Source organism: Cyprinodon tularosa, unplaced genomic scaffold (genome assembly GCF_016077235.1).
Source record: "Cyprinodon tularosa strain WSP-4 unplaced genomic scaffold, ASM1607723v1 ctg412, whole genome shotgun sequence".
Taxonomy (NCBI): Eukaryota; Metazoa; Chordata; class Actinopteri; order Cyprinodontiformes; family Cyprinodontidae; genus Cyprinodon; species Cyprinodon tularosa.
In genome coordinates, this window is record NW_024039133.1 from 545,414 (window position 1) to 564,619 (window position 19,206).

Here is a 19,206-nt window from a genome sequence, read left to right on the forward strand (position 1 = left end):
ATATATATATATATATATATATATATATATGAGAGTTATCTGTACTTGCTAGCATTAAATTTATTAGTAACAGCATTAAAAAACGTTAAATTAGAGTTACTCATTCCTGTATAGACCCTGTCTGATCTGTATATCATGCTCTCTTTTCTTTCAGGTCGAAATGAGCTGATAGCCAGATACATCAAGCTTCGGACTGGAAAGACAAGAACTCGCAAGCAGGTAAGGCAAGAGACAAGCAGCTCCTCCTGAAAGGGCATGCCATTAAAGCAGACTCCAGATGGATGGGCATCAGGATACTCTGATCCAAATATTTATATCCCATCACTGCTTGCATGGAGTCTGGAGTTGTTGATACCAATGAAAGATATTAAAAAAACATTTGGATTAAAGATTTTTTTCCCGCTCAGAACATTCCAATTATTAATTTGAGGGATGAGAATGAGAATCTCAAGTAAAGGGGATAGGCATTTGCTAATGAAACATCATTCATCTTCTTTTGGAACAGCTCTGGTTTTTTTTAACTTACATAATCACTGGGTTTTATCTATTCGTTCACCTTACATTTCTGCTTATTTGGGAGTGAAAAACCATTCATCTATCAGTTGTTAATAATTTGAGTTTTCAGTCAACCAGCAATGTTTCTTATAGAAGAGACTCGTGTCTCAGTAGTTGATAAAGGTAACCTTAAAAAGTAAATGCATCCATTTGGTAAAACTTCCACAGTTTGTAGCAATCAGATGAAATATGGAAGAAATCGTTATTGACATTATAATGGTTAAAGCCTTCTTATAGTTGCTGAGCAGCTCTTTGGATGTTTTAGTGACTCTGTGGTTTATCTTGGGGAAACAGAAGAAACATGTGAACTTATTAACCTTAAACTCAGCTAAGTCTGGGTTAAAAATAATGCTGTGTTTAACTCTATGTGTAGCTCTCAATGGTCAAAAATGGAAAATTTGCAAGTCTGATACGGGGAACAGGGAACTCATTCCCTTGGTGAAAAGAAACAGTAATGTGTAGTATTTTAAAATCTTGATTATTGCAGATTAAAGTGTTTAAAATGCTTTTTTTTTCCTTCTGGCAGTCAGTAAATATTTTATTGCTCCCACCACAATTCTTTAGTGTTTTTATTCATTTAAGTGTTATTGTTTAGTCCAGTGTTTTTCAACCCTGGTCTTCAAGGAGCACTGCCCTGCATGTTTTGGATGTTTCTGAGCTTCAGCACACCTGATTCAGATATAGGGTGGCCAGATGTCCGGCTCTAGGGCGGACAGTCATTGCACTGTCCGGCGTCCGGCGCCGCATCCAGCCGGACGTGTATTTGTCCTCCTTTACCCCCAGATTCCACATACTCCGTCAGCGCTCTGCTCCACTCACGTATGTCGTGCGGAGTACTTGTCTGTCATGTAAATCAATGAGAGCTGATCCACACCCTCAGCTACTCCTCCGCACGTCTCTGTCCACGTACGTCTTCTCCGTCTTTCACCGTCAAAATACGGAACCGAGCTAATTTTTTGCTCCGCTCCGGTCAGTCCACATCAAGACCCGCAATTGCAATCGCACCAAACAGGAAAAAGAATGTAGAGAAGACCCGGTTTGTCAAATTAAATTATAGTAAAAACAGATCGGTATCTAGAAATTAGAGCATAGTTTGTATATATTCCCAAAAACTAAGAGCAATTAATTAAATAATTGGATGCAGACTATTGGTGCTTCAACAGACCAGGAAGAAGTTGTGAAATTCTAGAGCGCACCTCACAACTTTAAAAGAAAATTCTTATTGCAGGAATGGAGGAAGAGATGATGAGTTTGAAAGCAGAGAACAAACAAAGTTCATACAAACTATGGATGATCCTAGTTATTCCTGTTACAAAAATCCACAACAGAAAGAAAATATTTGGGCAGAAACTGAACATCTGCTGGATGATGATGGGGATTTTTTTTAAATATGTCATATTAAATTAAACGTTCACAGGTTTTATACAGGAATGAGATAATTTAATGCTCTTTTAATGCTATTAGAAATAATTTATGAACAATTGCAGCAGTTCAGCACAAATTAATCGTGTCAAAAAATTGTCATTTTTTAAACACCACAATGTATTAAATAAATACAAATGCTGGGAACCAGTTCTTTTTTACATCTCTTTAATATTTTGTTCTATTCAGCTACAAAAGCATCCTCTTTAAACTACTAACAATTGTACTATAAATGTGACTTTACCCGATTCTTATGTACACCTTAGTAATTTATTGATATTCCGCACAATTTCCTCCTTTTTGGTGCTATAGAAATGGCCACCCTATTCAGATGATTGCAGTTCAGCAAAGCCCGATAATCTGCTATCAATTGATAACAGGTGTGTGAAAGCTGGGAAACATCTAAAACATGCAGGGCAGTGTGCCTTGAGGACCAGGGTTGAAAAACATTGGTTTAGTCGATCCACAGCTGATTGAAGACAATCTGCATTCACAGGAGTCAATTAGAAACCTGCTCTTTCTTTCTCTTTTTTGCTAAATTGGAATGCATTGTATCACTTCAATCTTGGAATTTTTTTTTTTTTTAATCCCAAACAACATGATGTAAAAACAGATGGAAAATTATAGTGTTCTATTTTTATTATTACTTGGAAGTTGAAATTTCAGACCTATTAGGAAATCTCAGCTGGAACACCCCTGAAAAAGGGACTTCCAAGTTGGAAAGTTGGAGACGTGACCATACCCAACCTCTTCATTTAGGAATAATAAAACTTTCCTCAATTGACTGTTTGAACCCATTATCTTTATGTACATACCAGTAAGTCCGTCATTCTGGTATTACGCTTTCACTGTGTATTACATGGGATATTTTAGTGCCCTTTACATGCACAAAATACCAGGTAGAACAGTATTTTTGTAAGATTGGGAAACAGAGGTGTTATGTCTCTCTGACTTCCCAATTCCATGGTCCAAGGTAAATCAACTGCAACTTTAGTAAGGATAAAAAATGTCACTTGACCGTCAGATCTTTCCACCTTCACTCAGAAACATAAAATAGCTCTCCTGAGTGAGTAATTAGATACCCTTTATTTCTGTTGACATGGATGGCATCTTTCAAGATAAAGATCAGCTAAGGCCTCACAACAACAAAACAGGAAAAAAAAGACAAAAAAATGGAGAAAAGACAAAAAAAAATAGTAATAAATTATTAAAATATTAAATAACAGCATTTCAAACTCTTGAATTGAAAAAAACATTGCACATCTAGGATCATTCGTCATTTAACAAGGAATCTATATTTTTAACATACTCCAGCTCTAACATGTTCCACACTCCATAATAGGGTTTCTTTAATGAGAAAATCCAGGTAGTCTGAATACCTGTTTATACACTTTTTTATCTTCTATCTTTGCAAATGACATTACTAGGATTTTTTTTTTTGATAACGGTGCTAATTATACATAAAAGGTGATATGGTTTGTATTGAAACAAATCCTTATAGCATTGTCTTAATAAAGAAAATGACGAGTGATATTTCCTTTTAAACACGGAAACCCCCTCTCTGATCATTTCGGTGAATGACAGCGATAAGCAAGGTGTTGTCTGCAGTGACACTCAATTACTGAGTTTGTATTGATCAGTCTGGACCGGAAAGGCTTCATGTTTTTACAGAATTAGGCTTGGCACTTGTTTACTCAAAGCTATAGCAATAACCATATATTCCGGTTTGTTTAAATTGATATAATGTACATGCATGGTATCATTACATGGATATTTGAGGTCATTTGGTCCGTGTCCAAATGCATGACTTATTTTATACATAATGCAAGTAAATTGGTTTTACAAATAAGTTAAATATTAAAACTAATATGTAACTTATTTGTAAATTAGTTTTACAAATAAGTTATATAGTAGTTTTTATATAATTTTTTTTATTATTATTGTTGTCAGAGGCTGCAGCAATAATCTGATGACTGAACTTTAATTAAATTATGTTAAAAAACTCCAACATGAGTGACCTCTGTAGTCAAATAATTTTTTTAAAATTGCGGTTTAAATGGTTTACTAAGGTAGGTATGTTTTGATATTTATGGAAATTGTTGTTCCGCTAAAAATTCAGCTCCTGCTGATACCTTTCTGTTGAATCCCTTTTTTTCCCCACTGTTTCACTATTCAACTTGAGGGTGATTTTTGTGATTGGAGTCTACACAGTCCAGCTCTCAAGGCTGCCATTAATACACATTACCTTTCAATTAAAGTGCTTCCAGACTGCGTCATCTATGAGTACAGGATTATTTTGAATTATGTGAGTAACTGAGGTAAACTTTGCTGGAGAATCGCCTCACTTGGCGGCAGCTAAATACTAGACCAGCCGATTTTTATTCAGCGCACAGTGGATCACATCTGTGTGCTGTTAATGTGTGCAAAAGGAGCCTGCATCTTCCCTAATCAGCTCACTTAAGTCACGACAACACACTGTACATGGCCTTTATTGGTTGTTAGCTTGGTGTGTGGTCTCAGAATGCCTCACTTAAGTGTTTTTAAACAAAGAATCTGTGATCCACTCTGAACCTTTTTGGGTTTTTCTTGTTTTTTATTGTACTTTTTCTCTTGTTTTCCAATGGAGGTGTCTAGTCACATACAGGTCTTAGCAAGAAAGAAAGTTCGAGAAATCCAAGCTGCCATTAAGGTACGTCTGGCTTTGCCCAGTTGCAGGGGGCTTTTCATTGCCATGGTTACAGGCTCTTCCTTTGTTTTCCTCCCCTCCCCTACCCCGCAGGTGTCTAGTCACATTCAGGTTCTTGCCAGAAGAAAATCTCGTGAGTTTCATTCCAAGCTAAAGGTATGCGCTTTTCTGCTTTTGGGCTTGTTGGTTTCTGTGCGTCTTAAACTTTCTGTTCCTGTGGTGACAGAGTGAATGCCTGGTCCTCTGGTTCCCTCTAATCACTGACTCTTACCTGTTCAGCCTTTTCTAACATCCCTTTAGTTTCTTGCTCATCCTCTTATGTGGTCATGCTTCCTCTGTCCGGGTTCATTTCTCTTCATGGACCATTGCTTTATCCGCAACTGCACATAAATTAAGATAACATCAAACAGTATTTACATTACATTAACTTTAGATGACTATTATCATTATTATATAAATGAATAGATAAGAAGAACTAAAAGTTTTAAGGTTCATGCAGGTTTAGAATTGGATAAAAATGTAAATCATCATGCTCAAAATACAGTTTGGACTTAACAAATAAGCTTAAAAAGCATTAAAACTTTCTGTCAGTTTATCTCTTATCCTATTTTCATACAATAAGCTCAAAGATGACCCACCCCCCCCATCCTCCCCTGTTGCAATCTGCAAATCAGCTGCATATAAAAGGAAAAAAGGGTAATGAGTTTGCTCTTAAGAGATGTGCAACCAATCAGCTGAACCTATATTTGTTTAACATGAACTAAACAGTGTGTTATAGGCTGGCTAACAAAGTAAATAGCTAAGGGGAATTAACAAGGTTTGTTGAACTTAATTGATTACCATTTGAAACACAAATTACTGCTTAGGACTACAGGATATTGGGATAAAATGACTTGCAGTAGTATTTACCTAAAGACATCTCACCTCTTGTTTATTGCTAACATTGAAGACCAATAGAAAATATGACTACTTTAAAATACATTTATTATGTTTTGTTGTTTTTTTTGTCTTTTAATGTTGCATCTGTCTCACTTTCCTGTTTTGGCAATAAAACAGTTTACATTTATTTTCTTAATGACTTTACCAAATATTTCTGTCACCTCCTAAAATGTTTTTTTGCAGCATCAAAAGCAAGCATTCACAAATAAAGTCCTCCCATGATGATTGTTTAAAGAGCTAATATTGGTGAAGTACAAGCAGAGAAATACATTAAAGTACAAAATTCTCATCCAAGAAGCTGCTTTAACTGGAAAAGATCTTTTATACAGTTTAGTGTACATATTTTGGTGACATGAACTCAAAAAGGGGTTTAGCTTTATGACACTTTTATTTAATTAGAAACAATTTAAACTAGATATTTATTTAAATAAATTCAGTGAAATGACTAATTGGGTAAATACTAAAAACATGTAGATGTCCAAAGGTCTCGGTTGGGCTGCGGTTTAATACAGTGATAAAACAGTATAAGTCTCTAATCGTTGATCTTTGTTGTGTTTAGTAAACGTGTTTCAAAGCATGCTGGCATTGGCTGTTGTTGGGTGGCTGAGCGCTGACTCGCACAGACGGAAGGAAGTGTACGGTTTTAACAATAAAACAAAGAAGACCTTATTCCTCTACCTCTTTTGAAGTAACCCAAATTTTCTTGTCCGACTCACTGGTGTACATTCAGAGCGAGAGAATGGCTGCGAAGCTGCCTCTTTCTCAAAATGCCCTTTTTCTGTTCTTGACCTTTTTTGTCCCCAATCTGTTGATTACTCCAGGTTCTCACAATGCCATTGCCTCAGCCACTTTCCTTCCTCTCAGTACAGATGTCATAGTTTTACAGCGTTCTTGTCAGTTATTTAAAGAGAAAAAGTCACAAACAAAGGCTTTTCAGAAAAGCAGAATAAAGTGGATGAAATGCATTGTGAAATAAGTAATATTGAATAATACAGACTGGTATATAGGGTATTTTTTATATTAAACTGCACCCTGCCTGTGTGCCATGTTTTCACGTTTTTTTTTACAGGACTATACATTTTGACCTCTTTGCTCCTCTTCCAGTATTCAACACAAATTAATGACCCCTTATTAATCTTTGTGTGTATAATCATATGTGTGTGTGTGCTGAGAGAGCCGCTATCCACCTCCTTGCCTGCCTTTTCACAGGCACAGGCGTCTGTATGAAGGGAAACAGAGCTTTTGTATGAATCCCTGTCTTTTTTCATTTAAAGCAAATTAGAGTTCAGCAGTAAATAGAAATTCAAGTGTACCCTTCATTTAAGAAGAATCAAAACCTGCTGCTTCTGCTCTCTTCTGTAGTATTTTAGTAAAATTACAGTTATTACATTACTGCTCTGTTTTGTCTTGAGTGATGAATGCTGATCAGGAAATTATAGAGCAAGATTTTAACCACAAAGGCTAATTTGTAAATACAAATCCTTTGGTTCTGAAGTTTTCCTGAAACGTATGTGCATGTTTGCACACTTAATGTTCTGTAGAAAAACAGTAAAATTACATTACTTTTACCTTAAGTTTAAAGATGTTCTATGCATACATGAGACTTGAATTACTCAGACCAGTTGGATTATAAGTTTAAAATGAAACCTTGTTTTTCTGCATTTAGGTCACGAGTATGGTAAGTAATTATTTTTAATTTGGTATGCAATTCCTGCTTTATTTAACATTGCTTTGTGTGCTTTTGCTAATTGTCCATTTATGCGGACTTTTCTACTGATATCGATGCATCTGTGTGTCATGACTCTGCTACACTGACATCCACTGCAAGCATGCCTGCCTCAAGCTTCTGCCACCAATATGTCTGCATAAGCTTTCCACAGTGCCCACATGCACAAGCTGCTGCAGAATTTTATAACTCTAATTACAATAAAATTCTTTCATAGTTAATGTTTAAAATGAATAAGATTTTAGGCAACCTTGACGACTTCCAAATGTGTAAAACAAAGATAAAACAAAAGAAGCAATGTTGAGTTGCTAGACTTAATAATGATTTCAACAGCTTCAGGTTTACCTCAGAAATTCTTTTGGATGTTTAGATGTGATTAGTTTTGACATTCAGACAAATGCAGCCTTGAAATGAGGGCCTTTGAAAGAACATTTTAAAAATATTTTTGTGGAAAATGAGTTATCAAGTGAAGTTTAATTCCACTGCATACCACTGTCTGCTGTCGTATATTGGAATTTGGAAGCTATTGTTTAGGGAATACCTTGGAAGAAACAGACAAATCTGTCCTTAGCATGGCTATGCTGATGGTGCTTTTAATGTGCTTGCTGTTTACTGCTGTGAGAAAGTTCAGTGTTGCTGTCAACATTCAGTTTAGACTCTGTTACCCCTCTACCCCCTCACTCTCTCATATGTGCCAGTGCTAAGCCTTTTGTTAATGCCTTTGAAGGACCAAGCGGTGAAGGACAAAGCCCTCCAGAGCATGGCCTCTATGTCCTCGGCTCAGATCGTCTCTGCAACGGCAATCCACAACAAACTCGGCCTGCCAGGCATCCCTCGGCCCGCCTTCCCAGGAGCAGGGGTACGTACCTCATTGGCACCCTGTTACAGATCTATTCTGTCTCACTTCACACAGGGCAGAACCAGGACCAACCTTACTGAAACCCAGGCCAAATCACATTACACACCACAGCTTTGCAACAACTGTCCCAATCTGATAAACACATGATCAGAAGGAGCGGTAGTCCAGATAACTGATGATCAATAAGGATTAGCTGCCTCTTTGATGTTGCATCTAACAGATGCTCACAGTTGGACTTTGATGATTTATGTTTCTTCATCTCTAGTTATGGCAGGGTATGATATCAGCTGGTCAGCCAGGATCCTCACAAGAGTAAGTCTCAAAAATATATGTGATTATAAGAATATATGTAACGTGCTTATAGGGCTTTTTCCTATAAATCTGTGCTTTTCTTTTTCAGCATTAAGCCTTTCACCCAGCAACCATATCCCATCCAGTCAGCAGTTACAACAGCCATTTCAAGTGAGAATCAACTTGATAAATAATTGTAATTTGTCTGAAATCTAGGAAAACTGTGGAAATGTAGAATTGAACATTTTAAAAAACAATGTCTTTAGGAATAATCAGTAAACATTACAAATAGGAGATGAAAGTCTGGTTGTTTTTCTGTATTGGCAGGTTATGAACCTGCTGCCGCTCCAGCTCCCACAGCCCCAGCATGGCAAGGCCGCTCCATCGGCACATCTAAACTCAGACTGGTGGAGTTTTCCGCCTTCCTAGAGCAACAGAGAGACCAAGACTCGGTCAGGAGAGCCATATACCTTAACACACATTTTTGTTCTTATTTCTACCCTTTATCAGCCAGCAGCTAGGTTTGCTGTCTGAGTGCAAAGAAAATATTTTCCCAGATAAATGTTCAGCTGAGTGGTGACCAAAGTAAACGGAGAGAGGGGAAGTCTTCTCTGCAGCAGCACTCAAACATTTTAGATCAATCTGCTTCTTCAAAGGCAAACAGTTGGATTCAGGGTTTCACCAATATGAAAATCTTGGCCAAAATCAACAATAATATTGAAGTTATATCAATAACCGAAATTTATAGATATATATTCCTCTACCTTTTAGACACATAAAAAAAAAACAGTGCTGACAATGCTTTAACGGTACAGCTACGAACCTCCAATTCAGCACTGCATCGGTACAACACATGACCAAACAAACACCACAGTCTCCTCTCAACACCCTCCGTAAAAAAGAGCAACTAGATGGAAAAAAACTTTAGTTGTTCATACTGGTTCCGTTTTAGTTATCAGAGTGATCCAAATATGTTTAAAACTAATAAACATTAGCTGTATGGTAATGCAGGATCTAGAATCAAGAATCTATGGCTGCAACTAATGATTATTCAGCAAATCGATTAATTGGTCGATTTTTTTCGATTAATAATCGAATAGCCAATGTTTTCTTAAAGTAGATTGTTTTCTTAATGAAACCAGGTGAAACTAAAACTTTTCCACTTCAGGAGTTTTGGATAAAGCAGATTGACAGACGAAAGTGTTTTTATTTTTTTGACAATTTCTAAATAATTACTGCTCTGTGTGGGTTGCTCTGTCAGTGAAAGGCACATTTATCAGTCTCTATACTCCAGTTAATGATTAATTGATTACTTAATTGACGATTATTTCAATAACCGAGTAATCGTGATTAATCCAATAATTGTTTCAGGCCTACATGGATCCCTACCAACCTTTACCTGAATCATCAGTCTGGTCTGACTGATGTCATTTATTTTACATAAAGCCCAGTGATCCAGAGTATGCCATTTACACTACAGCCTGCATGTCACAATGACTGATTAAAACTTAGAAATAACATCAAATTACATTAAAGAAAATCTATTTTTGATTAACTTTTTTCTGATGCTTTAATGTGTATATATTTGCCCTGATGATTCAAGTATGATTCATCTGCTTTTCAGTACAACAAGCACCTGTTTGTACACATCGGACAGACCAATCACTCCTACAGCGACGCCTTGCTGGAGTCTGTGGATATTCGTCAAATTTATGATAAATTTCCTGAGAAGAAAGGAGGATTAAAGGAGCTGTATGGAAAAGGTCCTCAGAATTCTTTTTTTCTCATCAAATTCTGGGTACGTATGAAAATACAGTATACATTTTCAGGTTAATCAAATGTTATTTATAATCATATATAATTATAACTAATTTTAAAAATACTGAATCCTGTTCTGTATCACTGTGTTCAAGTTTTTATTTGGTGATTTGGAGTAATCAGGCTGCACTGAAAGGATTGCTCTCTTAATGTTTGCAGAATGCCGTGTGCTATATTTGGTCTTGCATAGCAGGAGAGCCTTTTGATCAAAGCACTCACTAATTCAGTGTAATATCTCCTAACAATGGAGTGACCTGGTTGCACTCCTAATGGCTGTTTAAACATTGAATGTATTTCCTCCCTGATGCAGAATGCTAACAAGCGGCGGCCAACAAAGTAGCCCCCGTATGCACTTGGACTAAGTCCCCTCAAATTCCTTTTGAAGTGACCGGCAAATCTGAATTTCAAATGAACGACAGAATCTGCAAAATAATGAACATGTAACTGCTTGGCTTAATGAAGGAGGAGAATGTTGTTGGGAGAATGTCTCCTCTTTTTGTGGCCATAATGAACAGGATGTTCGGGGCACAGAGAGGCTGCCCTCCAGGAGCAACCCATTCATCCTCGGAAATCAGTCTCCTAATGTAACTTCATTTAGTTCTTGTTAGAGTTTTTTCCCTCAGTATGGCCACATTTAGATGCTTATGCTAATATGACTTAAAAACTTTAAATCAGTAATTTTATTAATAATGTTGCCAGATCTCTTAGCAGTCTATGTTATATGCTTATCTTCTTATCAAGACATTTTGTGAGGGTTTTTTTTTTTCCAAAAAGAAAGAGGACATTTTATATAACAAAATAAATTATAATCATTTGATAATGTTCAATACAAAAGTTTATAGACACATAAGAAATCCTGAATGTTCTAAATGTATGGACACTCCTGCTGAAAAAGACTCTTTACTCTATAAATGAATCAATAATTTAATATTAAATCCAGACTGGAAAAAAACTCTCACGGTGACCTTTTTTTAATCTCTCATAACATCCTGTGTGCTTTTATGCCACAGCTTTAACGATTCAACACCTAATTATTGTTGATATAGGAAAGTTTAGCCATGTTATTTTTCGCCTTTCATTTCTAATACATATCACTGTTCCTTGAATGACAATAGTGTATTAGAATAATGTATAAAAGAAACAAGGATTTTGTGAACTATTACATTTTACCCTGGAAAAAAAGAGGAATTCATGGCTTAATAAGTTCCTAGACACTCAAATCAAACTAAATACTAATCTACATTACGGTATATTAACCCCGGAAATCATCAGTATACAGTTGTGTTTAAACTGTAAAATGTCTAGACTGTTTATTTAATTTTTTTAATGCAAAATAAAAACTACTTTGTGGCAAAGGACTGATTTTATTCCATTTATTTTCTCTGTTCCAAACCACTAAAATGTCTTTATCTGACGCTGGTGAAATTTGAGCTGATATATATAGGCTCAATCTGCATTTAGTGACCTTGTCTGAAAGCCACACTTAGTTCAAACTAACTTAGAAGGTCAACATTTAACACTTTCCTTTGCAGATTTCTTCTAAAAAGGTAATCCTAAAAAAATAATTATCTTCCTTCCAGGCCGACCTAAACTGCAACATTCAAGATGATGCTGGATCATTTTATGGAGTGACCAGCCAGTATGAGAGCTCAGAGAATATGACCATAACATGTTCAACAAAGGTCTGCTCCTTCGGCAAGCAGGTTGTTGAGAAAGTAGAGGTATGCACTTCTTTGAATTTTGATTCAAAACTGTTTTTTAATATATATTCAATCACCAAATATTATATTCCTTTCCACAGACTGAATATGCACGCTTTGAGAATGGTCGCTTTGTCTACCGGATAAGCCGGTCTCCCATGTGTGAATACATGATCAACTTTATCCACAAGCTAAAACATCTCCCAGAGAAGTACATGATGAACAGTGTCCTGGAAAACTTCACCATCTTATTGGTGAGCACCTCCCTGACCCTCCCCCGTCTCTCATTCTTCTCCTTTTCTCTGCGGTTGTGTTGTCAGTGGCTGCAGCTGTCGTTTTTGCCACCCTTACATTCCTCTCATTCCACAGGGGATGAAACACCGTCCCGGGAGTCTCATTATCTTAAAGGGAAAGGGAGGATAAGAGAGGGCAGGAACTCTGGTTATTAGCCATCTCATGGGGTCTTAAGTTTCATTAACCACAAAGATAATTAAAGCAAAAAAATAATTAAAAGTCAGATGTAGATCGATATTTGTGTGTGAGTTTGTGGCCATGTATTTGTTACCTTGTGGGGACAGTGTAAGGTCAATTTCTCAGGAATATGCTAGATTGTGGGGACAGGTCAAACTTTGTTAGATTTTGTTTTGGACTAAAGCGTGAATTTAGGTATGGTTTAGAGTTATGTGTTTGCAATGGTTAATGTAAGGGTCTAGGTTAGGTCATAGAAATGAATGGAAAATAAATAGAAATCAATGGGTTGTCCTCATCAGCAGAGCAGGCCGTGTGTCTGTTTGTGTGTTCCTGTTTGGCCATCTTAGTGAGAACACTTTTTCTTATTTTACCTGCAAAGCGAGGTTGTGTTGTTGCAGAGTGATGTCTCTGGTCCTCAAAAGATATTTTGCCAGGGTTTAGGGCTAAGGTGTGTACAGAGTTAGGTTTAGTGTAAGGGGGAGGTATGTACTGCTTATGGTTAGATTCAACCCTAGGTCACACCGGTTACTTCCAACATTTTAATCTGCAATTTGTATCATGTCACACTGACTGCGTATAGAGATGCTGGGTGATTTGATCTGTGCAGATTTTTTTTTCCACATCAGTCTCTGTGCCAGATTTCCCACATTTGACTTGGACAGATTATGAAAATGTATTAAAAATAAATAGATTAAAAAAACAAAAATGAGTCTGGGCAGTATCTCTTAAATCAAAACAGCTAGAGAATGTTTCTACTCCTAAATTAAAAACATATTGGAAACTACGGTTAAAGAAAAGGAAAAAGCAGCAATAAAGGCTGTGGGATAGTTTACATGCTAGCTAGGGTAGTGAGAGGGAATTCTCAGATAGAGATCTGTGAAATTTGTCAAAGTTTTTACTTTTTTTTCATAAAGAGGGGAGAGAGATAAGTCGCACTTACTTGCACTGTCTGACCCTTGTTGTTTTTTTTTTACGAAGCTCAAAGAGAATTACTATCTTATCTGTTGTCTGTCATTGGGAACTCTTATCATGGGTTAAATATTCATATTTTTAACATTTCTATTATTGTTTATGCATGAGTCTGCCCCACCTTCTATGTATGTGCCGTGCGATTCAGCCTTTTTTTGGTTCACATTTTCTGTTGTGATTGACAGACATTTTATTTCGTCTCTCTTCCTGTTAGACCCATTAAATTGCAGCTTAATTGCTGCATTGTCAGACTAAAATAGGCCTGCGGTCTATCTCAGTCGCAGCTTCGCAAGCCCCCTTGCAGAAAATCATGTTGGTTCTTCATCCCCATTGACTCTCAATGAGCGCTAAATGCCACAACCTCATCCAGCACACTTGTCTGTCGGATCGGACAGAAAATCAGATTCAGTGAGTTCAAGAAAAGTTTGAAAATAACTTGGACAAGTTATGAAGGTAATAGATGCATGGGATCATTTCTCACTCACTTATTTGAATGCCAGGTCCCCGGATGCTCCAAAGAAATGGCTAAAACTATTTTTAACCTAAACAAATTGAAATGATTTTTTCCCGCATTAACTTCTTCTTAGATCCATTAATAGCATCTAGTTTGAATTCAATTAAAAGTTATCTCTCTTGCCGCTGTTGCATTCCAGGATCCTTTAGGTAGAGAAGGCCAGGATCTAACCGTCAGTTAAAAATACTGAATTTAGCAGATTGATCTAAAGAACTCAAAAAATAATGCTAACTCAAACTAAATAGGCCGTAGTCAAGTGTCATAGTCTTAAATATTAATACATTTCCAATCACCGAATTATTTTTCTTTCAATAAATCAAAATGACAGTCTTTTATAGCAAGTAATAGAATAAAAAAAGTATCAAGTAGTAAAATAAAGTTAATAAGGAGGATAAATTCTGTAAGCTGCTGCATTTTGTCCCACTAAACTTATGAGTGGGTTAGCAACACTTGCCATCTCACTGATGACAACTTGTGTGGTAAGTTGATGTATCTGTGAAACAGCACAGTGTCACCTAAGTGGGAGTGGCAGTATTGTTTTAACATATCAGAGAAAAGCCCCTTCCAAGGTCCCTCAAGATTAATTCCAGATGGGCTGATAATTTATCTGAAGAACTTTGATATGTTATTTTTCTGATATATGTGATTGTTCCAACAGCCATGGTGAGGTAGATGGAAGACATTCACAGCCAAGATATAGCTTTGTTTAAGTAATCAGAACCTAAGAAGCTGAATTTTTGCATAGCTGTAAATTCCTAATTAAATTCTTACATCTGAGGAACAAATTGCAAGTATTTGAATGTTGCATTTTATCCAAACCTGTTGGTAATGCAAAAAAATATATATAAAAAATGTAGTCCGAGACGTGGGAAGCAGTATGAGCAAATAGTTAAAAACTTAATTCACACTAAAACTTTTCATTAGCTGATCAAAGATTTTAGACCATACTCTGCATAATCTGCACATATATCTGTCTTTTAAGGAATGTTTCCACAGAAATCCATGCATTCATAAGCACCTTTTCTTTTGTCTTTGAACAGAATTCAAAGATTCAAGGTTGATTTTTGATAAACTCTCTTTTTAAATGTGTGAAGATCTTAAAGGGCATACTTTACTGCAGTTCTGGTTGTGAAAAGACAAAACATAGAGAACACTTTAACAGTTAATATTGTAACTCTAACTATTACTCTAACTATTGTTACTCTAACTATGAGCATCAATATAAAGACAGAATTGCACTTAAATGAAACAAAAAATAGGTATATTTATAATTCGATTCAATTCAGTTTATTTATATAGCGCAAATTCACAACACATGTCATCTCAAGGTACTTTACAGTTCACCAGATCATACAGTCAAATTGATTCAAAGTTTTCTATCTAAAAAAAAAAACAGTTGATTGCATCGACTCATTGACTGAATGCAATCCCTCACACTAAGCGTGCTTGTAGCGACAGTGGAAAGGAAAAACTCCATTTTAACAGGATGAAACCTCCAGCAGAACCAAGCTCAGTGTGAGAAGCCATCTGTCAAGGCCGACTGAGGTTCAAGGAGACAGAAGCAGAAGCAGTGATATAAAATAATAGATACAAGGTTTGCAATTATTTCCCCCAGAAATGTCACTTTTAACAACAGGTTGCAGGAGCAGGGGCCAAATGGCTTACTATGGACCTGGCTGTGACATTAGATAGTACACCAGAAGCAGGTATTAGAAGTTGAGTTATAAAGGGAATCTACTTTCAATGTTTAAAAAATGGCTTGCTCTGGGAACGAACTAAAATCTTGGAAAGAAATTGTGAGATAAAACTATTCTTTTACCCTAATGAGGAATAATTCAGATACCTTTTGTGCAGCCCTTGTCAATTCAGGAATTTAAATTTTTTCTTTTTTGTACACACACCATTGTGCTATGTTTTGCACGTTGGTTTGCATCCAGAACTAAATCACAGAAGCTGATGTGGGATTTAGGTCATAACGTGCGTAGGTCTCCAGGATCAACAGAGATTATATTCACAAGGAATGATAATGAAGATTCATAAGTGTAAGAGGTAATGGGGGGTTTTGGGTTGTTGAAAGGAGTAGAAGCACCCAAAAAAAAAAGCTTGAAATGTTTCAACAGCATGACTTACTTCTCTTGATGATTTGAAAGCATTTATTCTTTAGCATCCCTCCAAACATCCTGCATGTTTTCTCTTGCAGGTCGTGTCAAATAGGGACACCCAGGAGACGTTGTTATGTATGGCTTGTGTGTTTGAAGTGTCGAACAGCGAGCACGGCGCCCAGCACCATATCTACAGACTGGTAAAGGAATAAACCAGTCTGTTTTGTTTTTTCGTTTTTCTTTATGGACTTATCAACCTCCAAAACAAGTGGCAGTGCCTCTGCATTGAAAGTCAACCTTTCAATGCTCTTTGGTTGAGGTATGAGGTGAAGTTAGTGTGTTGTAAGTGTTGTTTGACCACAGCTGTGAAATATGGTACAGTTGTTTTATGATCTATTGGGAACTTAATGGGAATTTTCATTTTTCAATATGTTTAGTTGGTTGTTTCAATGAGATTTATTTGTCAAATGGAAATCTATGTGTAGTCTCTTTCTGATTTGTTATACCAACTGAGAGGGAAAAAGCCTGTGATGGTCTGTGCATTTTGGGTTGAGAGTGTTTTAAAAAAATCTGTGTTTCATAATTTGTTTCAATACATCTTGTAGAAAACCATGTTCTCACAGCGAAATAAACCTCCCAAAGACACATAAATAACACTACAAATACATGTCAGTGACTGAAATCATATGGATGTAAAAATGTGTAAATATTTTTGTTGAAACACTCCAAATTTCAGACAGACAAGAAATACACTGTGAAATAAGGAGGTACAGTCATGTAAAAAAAACATTAGACCATTTTTGTCATCAAAAACAATTGTTTTGTAATCAGATAGTAACTTCTTTTCGTATTGAATGATAAAAAAAAGCGGATAAGAAAACACAGAATGTCTGAAAGCACTTTTTGACAGTTCAGTGCCATAGCTACTTAAAGAAGCAATAGGTTAAGGAAAATTAGCGTATCAAATCAGAACAATACAACAGAGCTAGGTTAAAGACAAAGGAAGAGTATGAGGCTTCTTAGGTACATCTGTTTCGCTTCTCTTGCCGGCTTCCATTTTTTGCATGCTGCGGTTATTTTTGCCATCATAAAATACCAAATGCTGCACTCTGTTTTATCAGTCCTGGGAACTCTCATATAATTGGCTCAGGAATCAGAAACTAAACACGAGCTACACACTGTAAAGAAATAGTTCCAGACCATACCTGACAGGTTTGGGTTTTTGTAGCCCGGCGGGCCTGATTATCATTATCTATTATAGAAATGGTCAAAACACAGTTTTAAAATTTCTAAAACATATTTCAAAATTATTCTTTCACAAATACTTTTTTTGTTTTATAGCTGTGTAAACAAATAAAATTAGATTTAAAATTCCACCTGACATGCCTGACTCTGCCAGAGTTATGTAACAGCAGATATTCATTTTTAGCCACACCTCCTAATGGGCTGCATCATTGGAAACTAGAAGCTTATACCTTTCAAGGAGAGGTCATAGGTAATGATGCAACCATTTCAGGTGATGTAACCGGAATGCGATATATAAGCTTGCCCTGTTATTTTTATTTTCTATTCAGTTTGGTGATATTTTTGTGTTCAATGTTAAATTTCAATGAAACAATGGCTAAATCTTAGGAGAAAAGGCTTTGTCTTATGCAGACGGTCTCCAATAATGTGAATCAGCACATTTAACTGGCCAGATTCCATTTTATGAGTGGAAAAATGCATTTGGCAAAATTTGGCTACTTTTGGCACCACTGTGCCAAGATCACATTTCCGCCTAGCACATTTCCCTCTAAAACCTTTGTGGAACAAACATGCTTCAACTTATTCAGTCCAGATTTGCTTGAGTAATAGTCAAGATGTGGATCTAAAAAGTCTTAGGGTTCATCCAGAGTTTCAAATTGGGTTTCAGAGTGTTTTGCTGTGTTTATTTTGGAAAAAAAAAAAATTTGCGAGGCTAAATATTTTAAATTTTTTCTTTGTTAATTCCCCTATAAATCAGACATGGTGACATTAAAAATAGTGTTTCCAACTGAAAAATGTTCATCAACGCCTTTCTGTCATACAAATACAAACAATTGTATTTCCAGTTTATAGTTTTGGAGCTGTACTTGCTTTAATACACATATATAAGTTCAGGTGGAATTTGCTCCTAAGACCCTCTCGGGTTAAGGGGTTAAAGGGAATCTTATTTTCATCCCACATAACAAATTTAAATTATTATGGTTCAGTTTACTCTAAATTTCTTGCTTATTGCTCCAAGTGATTTTGGTTATTATAAAAAACACAGAAGATGGCTTGATATCAGCGGCTAAATCCAGCTTTTATGAGCTGGTGTTGTTATCATTGTTCGGAGCAATTGTACTTTAATTTTTACCAGATGTAAAATTAACAAGAAAGTGACGAAAACGGTGGTCTAATGTTTTTTGTGTTTTTTTTGCCCATGACTATAGTGTCCATACAGTGTCTTGAAAAACTATTCATCCCCCTTGAACTTTTTTGCATTCTTTTTATATTGTAACTTCAAAGCTTGACAAGTTAAGGAATCTTTTTCCTTTACAATCTGAAAACCTGAGATTTCACCCCTCCTGAGTTAAACTCTGTGAACTGCTTTTTCTGTACAATTAAAGCTGCAAGTCTTTAATAGATTGGATCAAGAATATCTGTGATGAATAATTTTTTTGCCACATTTTTGCCACATAGAGTTTATGTGTTGACTTTCACTGGGTTATTCTAACACACTGATTTTCTGTATTCTGTTGTAAGCTGTAGGTTTATGTTTTTGTTCCTGTTGAAAGGTGAATCTTCACTCTAGCCAGTACTGGAGTTGAGGGGGGATGGCATCCCCCCCTCTTAAAAATCATCCCCCTTCTTAAATGACCACCCTCCCATACCACCCCCTATGACATTTTATAGTTGAAAGCGAAAAATTTCTATTTCTTATTAACAGTATTGGCAAGGATATTGCCCTTTGAACATTTGGGCTGTGGACGTACGAGTAGCCTTAGCAAAATGAATGAAATCAATAATCACTATATTAATTAGGCTATATATGTTTCCAAAAACAAAAAAAAATTCCCCTTTTTTTTAACAACTACACTTCAGACTATAGCCTTAACTTCTTTGCAGGCTCCAACAGATTTACTTCCTGTTC

The 19,206-nt window shown here is 36.2% G+C and overlaps 1 protein-coding gene across 7 annotated transcripts in view; it reads left to right on the forward strand.

Annotated features, from left to right (window-relative positions):
• The window catches only part of tead1b (TEA domain family member 1b), a 57,893-nt gene extending 41,068 nt beyond the window's left edge, over positions 1-16,825 (forward strand). For 2 of the 7 annotated variants that reach the window (XM_038298706.1, XM_038298712.1), the window contains 12 exons: positions 155-219; positions 4,604-4,666; positions 4,757-4,819; positions 7,269-7,280; positions 8,056-8,187; positions 8,453-8,499; positions 8,588-8,649; positions 8,806-8,930; positions 10,103-10,276; positions 11,877-12,017; positions 12,098-12,250; positions 16,151-16,825. In XM_038298706.1, coding sequence (XP_038154634.1) covers positions 155-219; positions 4,604-4,666; positions 4,757-4,819; positions 7,269-7,280; positions 8,056-8,187; positions 8,453-8,499; positions 8,588-8,649; positions 8,806-8,930; positions 10,103-10,276; positions 11,877-12,017; positions 12,098-12,250; positions 16,151-16,264 — 1,151 coding nt within the window. In that variant the 3' untranslated portion in view covers positions 16,265-16,825. Of the gene's footprint in view, positions 1-154; positions 220-4,603; positions 4,820-7,268; positions 7,281-8,055; positions 8,188-8,452; positions 8,500-8,587; positions 8,650-8,805; positions 8,931-10,102; positions 10,277-11,876; positions 12,018-12,097; positions 12,251-16,150 lie in introns of all 7 variants that reach the window. The other 5 variants (XM_038298705.1, XM_038298707.1, XM_038298708.1 and 2 more) reach the window with 5 other exon arrangements.
• Positions 16,826-19,206: the final 2,381 nt, after the last annotated feature.